General features: G+C 42.3%; 1 protein-coding gene across 3 annotated transcripts in view; it reads right to left on the bottom strand.

Moving 5' to 3' along the window:
- ARL13A (ADP ribosylation factor like GTPase 13A) overlaps nt 1–17,075 on the bottom strand; it is a 49,715-nt gene that overhangs the window by 22,542 nt on the left and 10,098 nt on the right. Inside the window, exons 4-9 of one of the 3 annotated variants that reach the window (XR_008622900.2) lie at nt 12,853–13,102; nt 11,868–11,973; nt 11,213–11,379; nt 10,492–10,582; nt 10,217–10,397; nt 7,940–8,436 (exon numbers count right to left, since the gene is read on the bottom strand). Coding sequence is in view for 2 of the 3 variants with exons in the window: in XM_034949808.2 (XP_034805699.1) it covers nt 10,269–10,397; nt 10,492–10,582; nt 11,213–11,379; nt 11,868–11,973; nt 12,853–13,102 (743 nt within the window). In the remaining variant the exon portion in view is untranslated. Of the gene's footprint in view, nt 1–7,939; nt 8,437–10,156; nt 10,398–10,491; nt 10,583–11,212; nt 11,380–11,867; nt 11,974–12,852; nt 13,103–17,075 lie in introns of those variants that run through there. The other 2 variants (XM_034949808.2, XM_055106851.1) reach the window with 2 other exon arrangements.

Genomic DNA, 17,075 nt, shown 5'->3' with positions numbered 1-17,075 from the left:
GACAAGTTACTTGACCTCTCCAATGCTCTTTTTACCACCCATCTCCATGTAAAATAAGGATAATAATAGCACTTATCTCATGGAGATTGCTGTGACCAATTAGTGAAACAATCTGTGTATATATAAAACACTTTGCAAATTGCTTGGCACATAGCATGCATGAAATGGGTGTGGTTTTTTTTTTTTTTTTTTTGCGACAGAATCTCGCTCTGTCGCCCAGGCTGGAGTGTGGTGGCACCATCTTGGCTCACTGCAACTTCCACCTCCTGGGTTCAGGTGATTCTTCTGCCTCAGTCTCCTGAGTAGCTGGGATTACAGGCATGCGCCACCATGCCTGGCTAATTTTGTAATGGGTGTCATTCTTAATCATCCGATTATTTGTTGACAAATAAATGAATGTCATAGCCTGCTTTCCCTTCCCATTATTGAGATTAACTGGCAAAAATAATTTGTTTCCTGTAAGTTTTCTTCTTTTTTTTTTTTTTTGAGATGGAGTCTCACTCTGTCACCCAGGCTGGAGTGCAGTGGCATGATCCTGGCTCACTGCAACCTCCACCTCCCGGGTTCAAGTGATTCTCCTGCCTCAGCCTCCTGAGTAGCTGGGATTACAGGCATGTACCACCACGCCCGGCTAATTTTTGTATTTTTAGTGGAGATGGGATGGGATTTCACCATGTTGGCCAGGCTGGTCTCAAACACCTGACCTCAAGTGATCCGCCCACTTCAGCTTCCCAAAGTGCTGGGATTACAGGCGTGAGCCACTGCACCAGGCCAATTTTCTGTGTTTTCAATAATTAATTTTAGGCAAGTCAAACCAAACACGTCGCAGAGTCCCTTCCCTGTTGGTGTGGGTGTTTCTCAGCATTTATGTTTTAGTCAAATATTACAGCTTTTAGTAAAAATTTATATACGGTTTGAAGAAAAATGAAGCATAGAAAGCAGACAAGGCTATTTCTCTCATTTTGTCACCTTCATAATGTTGGTTGCTAAAAATAACCTACTTGTCAAATCATTTTGTACTACTGCGAGAAGTGCTAATGTAAGACATGTTTTCTGAAAATAACTGTGATGAGGCGTCTTGGATTAAGGGCTTTGGTACAGAAGTGATGGAGTTCCCTTCTGGGTAGAGTGGCTCAGGATCATAACTTGCTTAGAACACCTACTAGCTTACCCTTTCAACTCCTTAAGAGGAAACCTGTTTGTAGGATTTTTTTTGTAAACTAACCAATCTATAAATGTTGTATGGGATCCTGAATTAAATCTTGAACAACAACAACAAAAAGGACACTAGTGAAAACACCGAAGTCTAAATAAAGTCTGTTGTCTAGTAACTAGTATGATGATAATGTTAATGTGATAGTTTTGATCAGTGTACCAGAAGATGAGATGCTACCGTTAGGGGAAGCTAGGTGAAGGGTATACATGAACTTTCTGAACTATAGTTACAACTCTTGAGTAAATCTAAAATTATTTCAAAATGCAAAGTTAAAAGAAACTAACTGTAGTCTTTGGAAAACTAAATATACTGATTGAAAGCTAATTCTAGAAAAACCAGGTCTGGAAAGGTGTTAAGGCCACATCTCGAGGGAGAGAATTTTACTCACTCAGATACCCAGATATGTGCTAGATGTTTGACTGACTGTAAGTACCAACCCTGACAAGGTGACAAGAGGGGTAGTGTGCAACAATTCTTTTACAAATATGGAACTTCTAGAAGCCTATCAAAAAAAAAATCTAGTTCCTTTCTTTCCATATAAGCAAGGCTAGTTCAAAACACAGTGGCCCAACTAAAAGAGGTTCAATATAAGTTATTTTTTGGTTTTTTTTTTGTTTGTTTTTTGAGTAGCGTCTCACTCTGTTGCCCAGGCTGGGTACAGTGCTGTGATTATAGCTCACTGCAGCCTCAGTCTCCTGGGCTCAAGTGACCCTTTTTTTTCAGCCTCCTGAGTAGCTGGGGCTACAGGCATGTGCCAACATGCCTGGCTAATTTTTGATCGTTAGTAGAGATGAGGTCTCGCTATGTTGCCCAGGCTGGAAATGTAAATTTTCTTAATCTCCCATCTTAGACTTATTTGGTCAGCTTGGAGTTAGGAAGGAATTTCTCACTGTAGTGCCAAACCTGAAATGGTAATTGTGTTTGAGCAAGTTCCCTAAGGGGGCGAGGGGAGGAAGAGGAACGATCCAGGCCATTTTTGTTGATACATAATAGTTGCACATATTTTTTCATGTGATGTTTCGATATATGCATACAATGTGTAATGATCAGATCAGGGCAATTGAGATATTTGTTGCCTCAAACATTTTTTCTTTGTTGGGAATGTTTAAACTCTTCTAGCTGTTTTGAAATATACAATAAATGATTGTTAACTATAGTCACCCTACTGTGCTATTGGACATTAGAACTTATTCCTTCTATTATAACTGTATGTTTGTATTCATTAACCGACATCTCTTTCTCCGCTCCCCGCTCCACCCTTCCCAGCCTCTGGTATCTATCATTCTATTCTCTACCTCCATGAGATAACTTTGTTAGCACCCAAATATGAGTGAGAACATACGATATTTGTCTTTGTGTGCCTGGCTTATTTCATTTAACATAATGACCTCTAGTTCCATCCACGTTGCTCCAAATGACAGGGCACCAGCCCCCTTAGTATTCAGTTCTCCTTTAGTCCCTGAACCACATTATCAGTGGAGTTAACTCCTGTGTTAGCTAAAAGACAGGTGTCTTTGTAACCTAGTGTAATCAGCATGACAATTTTCTAAAAAAAAAAAAAAAAGTATATTAAGAATGTGTTGGAGTAGGGGGTGTGGAATGTAAAAGAACTGTGGAACTCTTCATTCTTTTAAGTTCTTTAGAGAAGTACTCTTATATGTATGCTTTACATAGTTAGGATCAGCATGTATATCTGCTCTTTCCTATTCTGCTGTTTTCACTTAACGTTATTTCACATTCTGGTTTCCACCCACACAGTGCACATAATTGCCATCTTTAATGGCTGTGTAACATTCCATTGTATTGAATAGCATGCCAGTTGTTAGGACTGGGCTTATTTTTCTGAGCAGATCTAAAGGCCTGCTGTCTCATAGCACCAGAGGTCTATTTTAGTTCCTGGATGTGGCGACTAGCATGAGCGTGGGATCGTGTGGGATTCCTGAGTCATCAGTGCACAGCACAGCCTGAGTGCTTTGTTAACATTGCTCTCCCACCACCCAACAGCAGAGCCACCTCAGCCTCCCTGGACCAGATCCTGGCACTTACTGGGCACAGGGGTGGAAGTACATTCCCCCTGAGCTGATATTATCTATCTGCCAATAGCAGAAAGCATCTGCCACCTTCTCCTGCCTGGGATAACAATTGTTTCCTCCAGAGCTTGACATGAGAAAAAAGGCAAGGGGAGTGGGAGAACATTTTATTACAGCTGAAGGAATAAGGTACAGATCAGGGGTGCCATGGCTATAGTTCTTTTAGTTGCAGCTATAAAAATACAGCGGGATGAGGGGATGGTTTCAGTATTGGAAAGTTGGGTGACAGTTCTCATTCTCTATACTCTTTCATGTCAGAAATTTAAGTTTTGGTCTTCCAATAAAGGGTTTACAGGGTTGAGTAACAAAGCAGTGAGTCCAGGCTTGACCCTTAAGTCAGTCATAGCCATCTTATGGTTAAGAATACTAGTTGGCAGGATTCTCCTGAGAAGAGTGATGTTGTGTTGAGTGCACTTATTACATCTTGCCAGTAGCAACTGCCTTGAAAATAAGTGATTTGAAGATGTTATTGAGAGGAAAGAACAATATTCAAAACACAACTGGGGCTGGGCACAGTGGCTCACACCTGTAGTCTCAGCACTTTGGGATGCCAAGGTGGGAGGATTGCTTAAGCCCAGGAGTTCGAGGTTGCAGCAAGCTATGATTGTGGCACTGCGCTACAATCTGGGTGATAGAGCAAGACCCTGCCACTAAAACAAAAATAAAAACACAACTGGTATGGCCCAAACACCCAACACTTGAATCTCTGGGGGATTTATAACTAGTTTAGCTACTACTGGTTTCCATGCTCCAACCCTGAATTATCACTGTTCTTTCTTAACCTTTGCTGCGTGCTAACTATATGACTCATTTCCTACAGAGGTCATAGATTGCTTAACAACCCTGCTGACAGAGTGCTACTGGCAGGTAGACCTAACACATGAATGACAAGTGAGGACTGGAGTGCAGGAGTTGAAAACCATTCAGAGCAGAAGGACCTCTCTACCTATTCATAGTGAATTCTCTAGTCAGAAAGCCCAGGTCTGTCCCTGAAAGATAAGATAGAAACATACCCAGAGCCATATGAGTGAATGATAGGCCAGGGTCATTCATAAGCTGCAAGTGCCTCTGACGGGAGCTACATTCTAAACATCTTGGAGAGTGACCAAGACATTGACAACTAAAGAAAAGAAACCCCAAGGCAACCACTTGCCTTTAAGAAAATTTGCCCTCCAGGCTCAATAAACTATCCATTTCTTGGTCCCTGGACTGCCCCACTGAGAAAGAGATTTGTAAAACCTCTTTGGCAGATTTAGGATTCTGAAAGAGAAAAATATGGGAGGCGTTGGTTGTAATTACCCTAGATTCTCTATTCACTTTGTACTTGACAGTCTAAGACACCTCTCTTTGGGTTGTTTTCTACAGAAAAGTGGATACCTATCCCAGAAGGGGGACTATAGCTTTCTAATGATCTCACCGAGCTCCTTCCCTAAATCAACATAATAGTAGCTAATATTTAATATCCTACTTAGGGTGTGCCAGGCACTATTCTAAACATTTTTGTGTGTATCATCCCTTTTAAACTTTACAGCAGGCCTTTGAGGTAGGCACTGTTATTCCTGCCTTCACTGGGGGAAATTGCCTGGTCACCCAGCTTGGTAAGAGGTGAAAAGTATATTAAGAGCTTGGAAAGTATATTAACAGCCTGTAGCAACACAATTAAGATTCACTCAAAAAGAGATTTTTTTTCTTTACATGACTAAGGGTACACTGATTGTATTGGGAGGAGGGTATCTAAATAACTTTTTGTGATTGATACATTCTATGTAGGAAAATTTGGTTGACACCCAGGAACACCTACATTGCACAAAAGGAAGTATGCCAATATACTGAAATTCAGTTGTGTTAGATGTTGTTCAACTTAGATTCTTCACCCAGCTCACCTTCATAGGGTACAATCCCATCCCTTTTTCCCATCCACTTTCTCTTCTCTATTGGCTGAGAAAGTATGCCTGCCTCATAAACACACATGTTATAAAATGTGCATGATCCAATTTTCTTACGGTTTGTTGATTCGTAGTCTCCTGCCTCATAAAACTCTTATTCAGGAGAGAGATTTGTTGCATCCCCAGGTGAGAATGATTGTCAGCAGAATTCTCCAGCGATATTTATCAGGCAAATTGGAGGAAGGTAGATGGGCTGAAAGGCCAAAGAAGACCCAGGGAGGATACAGTGTTTTTGAACAGAGTAGAGCACTGGCTTGGGCACATGAGATCTGGATTTTTAGGAGCAGCTCTGCCAGCCATCAGCTGTACCATCTTGGGCAAGCCACTTAACCTCTCTGCACCTCAAGTTCCTCATTTTTATAACAACAGGGGTTGGACCAGAGGCTCTGTAAGGTTCCTTTCAGCTTCATAATTCTAAGCTGTGCCTCAGTCAGAATCCTATCAAAGACCTATAAGGTGCTTGGGATGGTTTCCTTGAAGATAAGAGCAAATGATGCAACCATCTACAGTGTCAGACCTTCCAGATGGGGTTGTAAGAGGGATCTTTCTGTACAAAGTTTCTATCCCTCAGAAGCAGTTATGAGTTAGTTCATTTATACTGCTTGGTGAGATGGTATAGGGTAGAGCCAGGGTTATGGAGTAGGACCTTAGTTTGAAAACCATTTCTGCCACCTCCTGTCCCAGGGTCCCCAGGGAAAAATTATTTAACCTCTCTGAACATCATTTTCTGCCTCTGTAAGATGGTGGTGGTAGAATCAACTTCAGAGGCTTTTGAAGATGAAAGGTAATTATATATATAAAGCACTTAGCCCAGCACCTGGCAAAATGGAAGTGCTGAATCAACAATGTGTGCTACCACTATTGGTGTGCTTATTGATATTAACTTAATTCTCCTGACACGGGCATGGATATACTTCAGCATTTTTTTTTTGAGACCGAATCTTACTCTGTTGCCCAGGCTGGAGTGCAGTGGTGCAATCTTGGCTCACTGCAACCTCCACCTCTGGGGTTCAAGCGATTCTCCGGCCGCAGTCTCCCGAGTAGCTGGTGTTACAGGCTCGTGCCACCATGCCCGGCTAATTTTTGTATTTTTAGTAGAGATGGGGTTTCACTATATTGGCCAGGCTAGTCTTGAACTCCTGACCTCAAGTGATCCACCTGCCTCGGCCTCCCAAGGTGCTAGGCATGAGCCACTGCACCCGGCCAGCATTTTTTCTTAGATAAAGCTTTCTCTTTCTTTCTGGCTTTAAGTAGCTGTAGAGTCAGAAAGATCGGGATTGAATTCCCTGCTCTGCTTTTTTTTTTTCCTCACCCCCAAATTTTAAAATTCAATTTAATTTCTAAATTGATATATATGTACACATTTTGTGGGTATGTATGATAATACATCATCTAATTTATGAAGATCAAATCAGTGTAATTGGGATATCCATCACCTTTAATATTTGTCTTTATGCTAGAACATTTGAGTTATTCTCTTCAAGCTATTTTGAAGTATACAATAGATGATTATAGTCACCCTACCAATCTGTCAAACTGTATATATGTATCCATTAATCAGCCTCTCTTCATCTCCCGCCCCAACCCCCACCACCCCGCACTTTCCTGTCCTCTGGAAACTGCCAGTCTATTCTCTATCTTCATGAGATCCACTTTTTTTTTAAGCTCCCACATGTGAGTGAGAACATCCTGCTCTGCTTTTTTGTAGGCTGTGGGACCTTGGGCAAGTTTGACTTTTCTGCCCCTTAGTTTCCTCATCTGTGAAATGCAGTCAGGTATAGTGCTTACCCCCAAGGGTTATTGTGAATAAGATAATGGAAATAAAGAACTTAGCACTGTGGGCCGGGCGCGGTGGCTCATGCCTGTAATCCCAGCACTTTGGGAGGCCGAGGCGGGCGGATCACGAGGTCAGGAGATCGAGACCATCCTGGCTAACACGGTGAAACCCCGTCTCTACTAAAAATACAAAAAGCTGGCCGTGGTGGTGGGCGCCAGTAGTCCCAGCTACTTGGGAGGCTGAGGCAGGAGAATGGCGTGAACCCAGGAGGTGGAGCTTGCAGTGAGCCGAGATCATGCCTCTGCACTCCAGCCTGGGAGACAGTGAGACTCTGTCTCAAAACAAAACAAAACAAAACAAAACAAAAACTTAGCACTGTGCCTGGCATCCAGAATGCACTCAATAAATGGTGGCTGTGCTGCTCATGGTGAAGGTAATATAGATTGAGCATCCCTAATGTGAAAATCCAAAATCCAAAATCTTCTAAAATTAGAAACTTTTGGAGTCCTGACATGACACTCAAGGACATGCTCATTGGAATGTTTCAGATTTTTGGATTAGGGATGCTCAACCAGTAAGTACATATAATGCAAATATTCGTAAATGAAAATAAATCTGAAATCTGAAATGCTTTTGGTCCCAAGCATTTCAGATAAGGGATACTCAACCTATAGTAGTAGTAATGGTAAATAACTACTACCACTACCACTGCCACCCTTGGGATAGAGGGATCAATGCATTCAAGTGCCTACATTTTTTTGCATAGCTAACCAAATTGTTGGTAGAGGCAGCAGTTGCTGTTCCTGAAGGGACAGCAAAGCAATTGTTCTGGGCTTCACAGACAGTGTCTGGGGCTTTAAAACAAAGTTGTTTATGGAGGTATGACTGAAAATGATTCAGTAGAGCATAATTCTCAGCAAAGAAGTTCTATTTATTTTTGCCAATCCTTTTCTGCCTAAGAACCTTAAAGAAAAAAATACTTATTTCTAAATGAACCCTGTATTTCTAAGGCTCAGTTTGGTTGATCACCCATGACTTATTGTCCACAAGCTTTGTCAGCAGCACAAAGCGGTACAAAGATGTAAAGTCTCTGTTCTTTTTTACCAAGGTGGTCTTCATTCTCAATGGATGCCATCTCACTCTTCTTGAGCCTCTCAGTGAGTATAGGATTGATTTGATGGCTAGAATATAGATATACAGGAACAACAGGGGTTCTCAGGGATGTGATATTAGAGTAGGTGGAGTTGTATGGGGAGTGTAGAAATATTATCAAATGGAAATTTAAAAACCGGGTAGTCCTGATAGTTCTGGAGATGAACCTGTTTGCTAAGGGAGGGATATCAACTGTTTCTTTTGGTTTCCCTCTGTTTTTCTCTTTACTTTCTCTGTTACTTTCTTTTACTTTCTCTGTTGAAAGTAAAAAGAGAAAAAGATCAGTTATTGTAAGTGAAGCCAAGTGCCAGGCTTCCTGTCCTTCCCAGACCATTTCATGGTAGGAGGGTATTGGCCAGTTTCCAACAGGGTATAGACTGCACCCCATGAGGTGCCCATCCTCTGCCCTGGCCTCATACTTTCTCTCACTCTTGCTCTCTCCCCTCTGCCCTTCGTTTAAGTAGTATTAACTATAGGAACCAAAGGCTTCTTCACAGGAATTTTCCAGTAACATCTTATCTGTGTCCCAGGTATCCATTCTCTTTTTTGCCATAAGTTCTGGAGTTATAGAAAGGAAAATGGATTTAAATTTTGGACAAAGATTTAGGGGTAGTTATCTAAAAAAACACTTCCTCTTCTACCACTTCCTTCCGCTCTACTCTCTGCTCTCATCCTCACCCCTTGTCCCCAGAGCAGTGTCTGTCTCCTCGTTAGTGGCCCAGGCTAAGTCCAAGCCCCTCCATGTAGGTGTAACAACCCAAAGCTCCAAGGTAGCCAGGGATATAAAAGGCCATGTCCCTTTCAGAGCTGAGATGACATTATAATATTGACAGTTGACAATCTTGGAGACTGAGGTGCTAAGGAATACTGAGAATGAGTGGCCAGTAACTACAGCCTTTAAGCCCTCATAGCTTATTTTTGTATTGGGAGAAGTGATATCTGCTTATTATAAAAAAAGAAAATGTCTTTTTTTTTTTTTTTTTTGAGATGGAGTCCCGCTCTGTTGCCAGGCTGGAGTGCAGTGGCGCTATCTCGGCTCACTGCAAACTCCGCCTCCTGGGTTCAAGCGATTCTCCTGCCTCAGCCTCCCCAGTAGCTGGGAATACAGGCGTCCGCCACCATGCCCGACTAATTTTTGTATTTTTAGTAGAGACCGGGTTTTCACCATGTTGGCCAGGATGGTCTTGATCTCTTGACCTCATGATCCGCCCGCCTCAGCCTCCCAAAGTGCTGGGATTACAGGTGTGAGCCACTACGCCTGGCCAAAAAGAGAAAATTTCTAATAAAACAAAAATCCAAAGGAAAGGCACCTTGGCCTTTTACATCTCACAACCACCTAGTATCTTTCAGTGATATTCCTCCAGGTATTTCTATATCTGTATATGTATCGTGCTATACGTGCTGTATTCTAACTTGCTATTTTCCCTAACAAAAATGCCAGGTTGTGGAAAACTTTCCATGTCAGTAAATATAAGTCCACATTAGCCTTTTTAATGTATGCATAGTATTCCATGGCATAGATGCATCCTAATTTATTTAGCCATTCTCCATTGTTGGACATATAGGCTGTTTCCCACTTTTACTTATTGTACACAGTGCTGTGATTAAACATCCTTGAGCATCGTTTTTTGGGTACTTGCGTAATTATCCTTGGAGACAGCTCAAGAATTGAGATTACTGGTTCATAGTGTATTCATGTTTTTAAATTCTTGATATATATATATATATGAGATAATATATCTCATATATATTATCTCATATATATATAAAGTTCTTGTACTTTCACCACTGGAATAATAAACTTTAAGATAACCCTATAGCCATCTAAAGATCTTGTGTCAACCAGTGCTGGGGCATCATGCTGGACTACCAGAAGATGGTACCCAAGCACCCTTCCTACAGGGAGGTGCTCTTCTCCTAATCACCAACCATAGAGTGAGGAAAGAAATTCAGGCTCAAAATTGGAATACTACTGTAGAAATTGTTAGGGAAGGCCTATGTAAATTTTCTTCTCTAACCACTGATCCAGCATTACCTTCAAAAATATTGTCATCAGCATATGGAGCTGGAGTCTATAAGCCACTCCTTCAATTGTAGCAAAGCTTCGTAGTATTCTGAGCTCTAGTTCTCCTAGAACATTCACCTTCTTCAATGGGTTCATCTAAAGCAAATGTTACTGACATATTCTTTTTAGACCATAATCTTGTACCTTCTTTCTGTACAGCAAGAAGATGGTGGGGGGGAAAGTTAGTTGGTGCCCACGTGTTCAGGGATTGGTCACTGAATATTAACATTTAAAGGGCCATTTACCTGTAGGATTGACTTTAGAGGCTTAGCTTCGATTGAGCATTGTTCTAGATGCTGTCTTTTCTCCTTTGACATTCCTGTTCTGGTGGAGAAGCTGGTGGAAGATGGAAAGGACAGCAGTAGTAGAAACGGACACACTTCAAGCTTCTTTATCTAATGCAGCTACTACCCCATCCCTGCCATATGCCTTTGGTCAATGAAAGTGACAACAGAGCAAGAGGATGTTTAGGCCTTTTGCTCCTCAAAACTCTGATCACCTCCTATTTTCTTTTTCGTCTTTTCAACATTTCTGTCCTCTCCCATCATTCCTCATTATTGGGAGGATTATAGAACTAGAGGCTGAGAATATTGAGTAGGTTCATGGCATTTATCCATAGAATAATGCCAGTAGGCTCCTTAAGGGGCTCATGTTCCTTTTCTCCTCCACATGGCAAATCAGATATTAGAAACCCTGTTTTGGGGAAGCTCTAATGCTGATAGGTTGGCTTACCTTTATGAAAATCATTCCCCTCATATGACCACTCAAGTTATGCCAGGGATGGGGTATACCTAACAATGTTGGAGTGTTGGTGGGCACTGCCCTAGCCCCATTTGAGCCAATGATATCAAGAGACTTGCTCAATGCCACCCAGGATCCAAGCACCTCCCAGAACTCCTTGCTCGTGAGAAAGACTGATCCCTGCAGCTTTTCTTATCAGTAAATCTCATAGCGGCATCTCAGTACCTGTGTGATGAGCATCTTTCTCCAGAGCCTGTGTTATTCTTGGAGATTGAGATGCTCGAGGTAGGTGGTAGTTGGCAAGTATCAATGACAGCTAATAGCCAGCGCAGTCCTTCAACTATGGGCTGATGGTTTCTTCTCTCAAGGTTTCTGATGGCTGAACATGGCTCCTGTGACAAAAGAGAAGAGAAGGCTGCAGACCTGGAGCCTGGGACCCCTGGGGCCCGCAGAACCAGTCACTCTCATTCAAAGAGTGAAGGAACACATAAACTCTGCTATGCCTAGAGAGGCTCTGAGACTTCTAGGAGACACACAGCATTCACATCTGAGAAGGCAAATGACAGACATAAAATCTGAGGTCCTTTAATAAAGTGGTTGTGGTGTCTTGGGTGTGTGACCTTGAGCAAGTCACGTAGAGTCTCTGAGCCTTGGCTTTTTTATCCATAAAATGGGGATATTCATGTGTCCCCTTTACAGAGTTATTTTGAAGGCAGAATGCAATATTTATTGTCACCATCAAGTCAGGAATCACTGTGGGTGTTGCCTGACAGGGAGAGACTTTGCCCCAAACCCAACATATGGGACTGATTATAGAATGGGCCAAGGGCTGCATCAGCTGGGCTCCAGAGGAAGAGGGAAGGAAGAGGTTGACACTTACTACTCGGCATGGGCACTTATTCTCTTTCACTAGCTTCTTTAGAAGTAGATAGTCAATAATATCACACGGCATGAGGGCTTTCTTCTTGTCTTGTTTGTTTGCTAAGCTAAAACAGCATATGAGAGAGGGAGGAAAAGAGTGGAAGAGTGAAACCAAAACAGAAGCAAAAGGCGAGAAAGGAAGGGAAAGAGGAGGAGAACAAATTCTACTATAACTGCTACATATCCAGGAATTAGGTTTAAAGACATACCTAATGAGATGAGCTAGACATTTTTCTAGCCAACTTCCAATGATGGAAAGTATAGCACAAATCATTTGAATCCAAGATAGTCCCCCCAGGGCTCATTTCTCACTTCCCCTACATTATGCTATCAAACTTTAATTAGAATTGCTAACTGGGCTATGAACATATTTGGAGTTTTTACATCCTTTCCCAAACTCTGTTCATGCTCTAGTTGGGGTTGCTAATGAGGAATGAAAGAAGCATAAAGGGAGTTGGGGGCGGGGATGAGAATTGACTGGCCACCTGCATTATCACCCTGGAATAAGTGCTAGTTATGTAACTTTTGAGCAATCTGATCAGAGAGGAGGTCATTGGCATCAATTATACAAGATAGGAGTTCTCTGCTATCATGAGGTTTCAGGATCAGAGACCGAAACCAGAAAAGATGATAAGCAAATTCAGGAAGATAGTCTTCAGGAAGAGTCGAGGGGTGGAGGTGGTGGATACCACTTTTCATTTCCCTTTGATGCTTCCCTTCAAAATTACCTTTGTACAGTTAGGTAACTTGTCCCCCATGGCAGTGTGTGGTAGAAAGTAGCTCTTAAGAACAAACCTCAGAAAATTGGGCCGCTCTACCTCACTGAGCCTAAGGGAACAGGAGGCCTAGCTGGGTGTGACAAAGGGACCACCCCACCCTTCATTTCTATACTTTTAAGGGTACAAATTGGGAAGCAGAAATAGGACAGAAAGGCAGAATCTTACATTAAGATGGGTTTCCCTGCCACTCTTTTATCGGACAGCAGATGTGTTAAGATGGTCTTCACTTCCTGCATGCGTCTTATGTCACTGGAATCCAGGACGAAAACAAGCCCATGGGCCTGTGCATAGTAGTTTGGCCATGCTTCCTGGCCCTTCAGGTCTCCATTCAGGTCATAGATGGAAAGTTCATACTCATCTAACAAAAGTGTAGTCAGTTCCGATTTCATGCAATGGTCTGTCTTACTGGGAAGTACTGTGCATAGGGGAAAAGAGGAGAAGCAATCACTTAGATCGAAACTCCATACTCATCTAACAGGAGTAGAGTCGGTTCCGATTTCATGCAGTTGTCTATCCTGCTGGGAAGTACTATGCAGAGGGGAAGAGAGGAAAAGCAATCACAAAGTAGGGAAATATAGTTAGATCAAATAATTTGTTGAACCCTGACTAGAGCCTGCTCTGAGAAATCCCACTGAAGCATCCTGCCACCCTGCCCATACTTGGGGGCTATCTTCCTAAATCATCGCTTTACCCATGCTATCCTCTCCTGGCTCAGTAACCTTTAGTGAGTGTCCACTGCTTCCAGAGATAATACAGACTCCTTCACCTCCTAACCTGCCAGACCTATCTCCTAGCGCTGTAACCTGACAGGTGTCCACACTGTCCCTAGTACATACCCAATCTGTTCTTCCCTTGGCTCCTTTGCCCTTACTTCTCCCACTCTACATCAATGTCTTGCTCTCTCTTGCCCTGGGATGTTACAAGATGCCATTCTCTCTGCCTAGAACACTTCTACTCTTTGCTTAGTTAATGCCTATTTTTTAAAATGTCAATTTTGATCTTGTTTATTCTAGAGTTTTCCCACACACCAGCCATCTGGATAAGGTACCTTTCTTCTGAGTTTACCATTGCCATAGCACATATTACAGTGTTGTAAATTCTATGGTTTATTTATCTGGGTTGTAAACTGCAACAGGACAGGAACCCTTTCAATTTTATTGAAATTTATTCACCATTACATTCATGATGCCAAGCACATTCATTATTGGATTAATCTGATAAATGAATGAATGAACAGGAGGTCCTTCTCTCCCACCCTTCAATACCCAGCTCAAGTACTGTTTAGGAAGACTTCTCTGGCCTGTCCACTTCTCACTTCTCTCTTTCTTTCTTGTTGAGCACATGGTCTGTTGAGCTGGTCCTTCACCTCTTTTTGTGCTTGCTTTGTCTCTCCAACTAAAACGTAAGCTATATGAGGGAGGATGTCTGTATTACCTTACACACAGTAGGTGTTCAATAAATGTTTATGGTGGTTGTTACTGTAGATGAGGGTATGAAGTTGTCTGCCACATATCTCTTCCAAGAAACCATGCTAGACTTAGACACATTTTCCTTTGAAAAGCTATAGCCAGAACACAAAATCTCATAGGGAATTCCATACCTCATTCAACTCCCATAGAAATGGAGTTGAAAACGGTAGTCTTGGCTGGGCATGGTGGCTCGCGCCTGTAATCCCAGCACTTTGGGAGGCTGAGGCGGGCGGATCACCTGAGGTTAGGAGTTCAAGACCAGCCTGGCCAACATGGCAAAACCCCATCTTTACTAAAAATACAAAAAAAAAAAAAACAACAACTTAGCCGGGTGCGGTGGCACACGCCTGTAATCCCAGCTACCTGAGAGGCTGAGGCAGGAGAATCACTTGAGCCCTGGAGACAGAGGTTGCAGTGAACTGAGATTACGCCACTGCACTCCAGCATGGGGGACAAGAGTGAAACTCCATCTCAAAATAAAAATAAAAATAAAAATAAAAAACAAAAAAAAGAAGGAAAATGGAAAACAGCAGCCTTTATATGCGTTCCAGTCTGTTGAACTGACCGTTCTAGCCTAGCTCTCTTCCCACATTAGTAGCAAAATGACTTTATACATTCTCTGCACCCATACGTGGGAGCACTAAGACTAGAATGCATAACTTCTTATTTGTAGTCTTAGATCTGCATGTGACATTTTCCATAGCATTGCTAAAATGAGTCATTAACGTGAAAAGTTAGTAATATACTTTTTGGCCTTTGGAAATGAGAATACATATATATGTGTGTATATGTATATATTATTATTATGTTTAGATGTGATTTTCATAACATCTCTTCTGATTTCATGTTAGGCAATGAACTGTTAAATTATAGTTTTCAGATAAAATAATTTTCAGCCAAAACTTTGATGTGATATTTGCTATATCTGTATTAGACTACTCAAAAATAACAAGTGGGCCAGGGACGGTGGCTCACACCTGTAATTCCAGCACTTTGGGAGGCCGAGGCAGGCAGATCACCTGAGGTCAGGAGTTCGAGACCAGCCTGGCCAACATGGTGAAACCCTGTTTCCACTAAAAATACAAAAATTAGCCAGGCGTGGTGGCGGGCACCTGTAATCCTAGCTACTCGGGAGGCTGAAGCAGGAGAATCACTTGAACCCGGGAGGCAGAGGTTGCAGTGAGCTGAGGTCTCACCATTGCACTTCAGCCTGGGTGACAGAGCGAGACGTCTGTCTCAAAAAAAAAAGTGAATAGGTTAAAACTCTAAAGGTAATATTAGAGTTTCCTGCATCGAGAAAAGCTTTATATAGTTTTTTTGCCCTGTCAGAGAAAAAAATTTTTTTCCTAGTTTTCTTTTTCTTTTTACTTGAAACCTTACCAGTTCCTTCAGTTAGTGCATTCTATTGTTGGTGAACCCTAGATGCTATGAGCGGTTGTTCCCTGACAATTTACATTTATCTTATTTCCTCTATTAACGTATAAACACTCTAAGGACCGGTACTGAGTCTGATTTCATTTCTGTATCCCTAGTGGAGTGTTTCATAAAGCATGGTCCGGGCACCATATAATTGAGAATTACATAGGGGTGATTGTTAAAGCCTAGTCCAGACCAAATGAATCAAAACCTCTAGGCTTGGGACACAAGCATTTGCATGTTTAATGAACTCCCTATGGTTAACAAAATCCTGAGGTGATTCTTCTGCACTTTAAAGCTTGAGTACCACTACTCTAGAGAGCCATGAAACCCATGCCTGATTGTGTCTCAGCATCATCTGGTGAGTTTGTTAAGATACAGATTCCATGCTACACACCTGTAGTCCCAGCTACTTGGAAGCCTGAGGTGGGAGGATCGCTTGAGCCTGGTCAATCAAGGCTGTAGTGACCCATGATCACACCACTGTACCACTGCACCCCAGTCGGGGTGACAGAGTGAGACTCTGTCTCAAAAAAAAAAAAAAAAAAAAAAGAAAACTGTAGATTCCATAGGCCCTTCCCAGACCAAAATTTTGAATCTCCAGGTCCCCTGTCAGTAGGTTTGAAAGCTCCCCAGGTGATTCTGGTTATTGGTTCTCAGTATCCACTGTTCTCCATGATCTCCTGTAGAGCATTTTATTTATTTATTTATTTATTTATTTATTTATTTATTTATTTATTTTTTAAGCCTGGAGTGCAGTGGCACCATCTCGGCTCACTACACCCTTTGCCTCCCGAGTTCAAGCAATTCTCCTACCTCAGCCTGCTGCGTAGCTGAGATTACAGGCCCCCGCCACCACACCCAGCCAATTTTTGTATTTTTAGTAGAGACGGGGGTTTCACCATGTTGGCCAGGCTGGTCTCGAACTCCTGACCTCAGGTGATCCACCCGCCTTGGCCTCCCAAAGTGCTGGGATTACAGGCGTGAGCTACCACACCCAGCCACCTCCAGGCCTCGTTCTCTCAAGGTTTGAGTCCATAGATCTGGGGTGGGGCTGAAGCATCATGATTTTTTTAAAAAGCTCCCCAGCTGATTGAAATATATAGCCAGGTTTGAAAGGCGCTAGTCTAAATGTCCTCATTTAGGACACCTGCTTGTGCCAGTGGTTGGGTTTCTTCTTGCCTTACATGACCATGCCAGACAAAACAGTTTTAGTGAATGGTGTCAATAATAATGACTTGGAGGTGGCGGCATAAGATGGCCAAATAGAATCCTTCAGTGATGGTCACCCCTGCAGGAACACCAAATTGAACAACTATCCACATGAAAGCACCTTCATAAGAACCAAAAATCAGGTGAGCGATCACAGTACCTGGTTATAACATCTGTATTTTTTTCTTTTTTTGAGACAGGGTCTCACTCTGTCATCCATGCTGGAGTGCAGTGGCTAAGTCTCAGCTCACTGCAGCCTTGACCTCCTGGATCAAGTGATCCTCCCACCTT

This window comes from Pan paniscus, chromosome X, assembly GCF_029289425.2.
Source record: "Pan paniscus chromosome X, NHGRI_mPanPan1-v2.0_pri, whole genome shotgun sequence".
Classification (NCBI taxonomy): Eukaryota; Metazoa; Chordata; class Mammalia; order Primates; family Hominidae; genus Pan; species Pan paniscus.
This window is presented reverse-complemented; position numbering and strand designations above follow the sequence as displayed.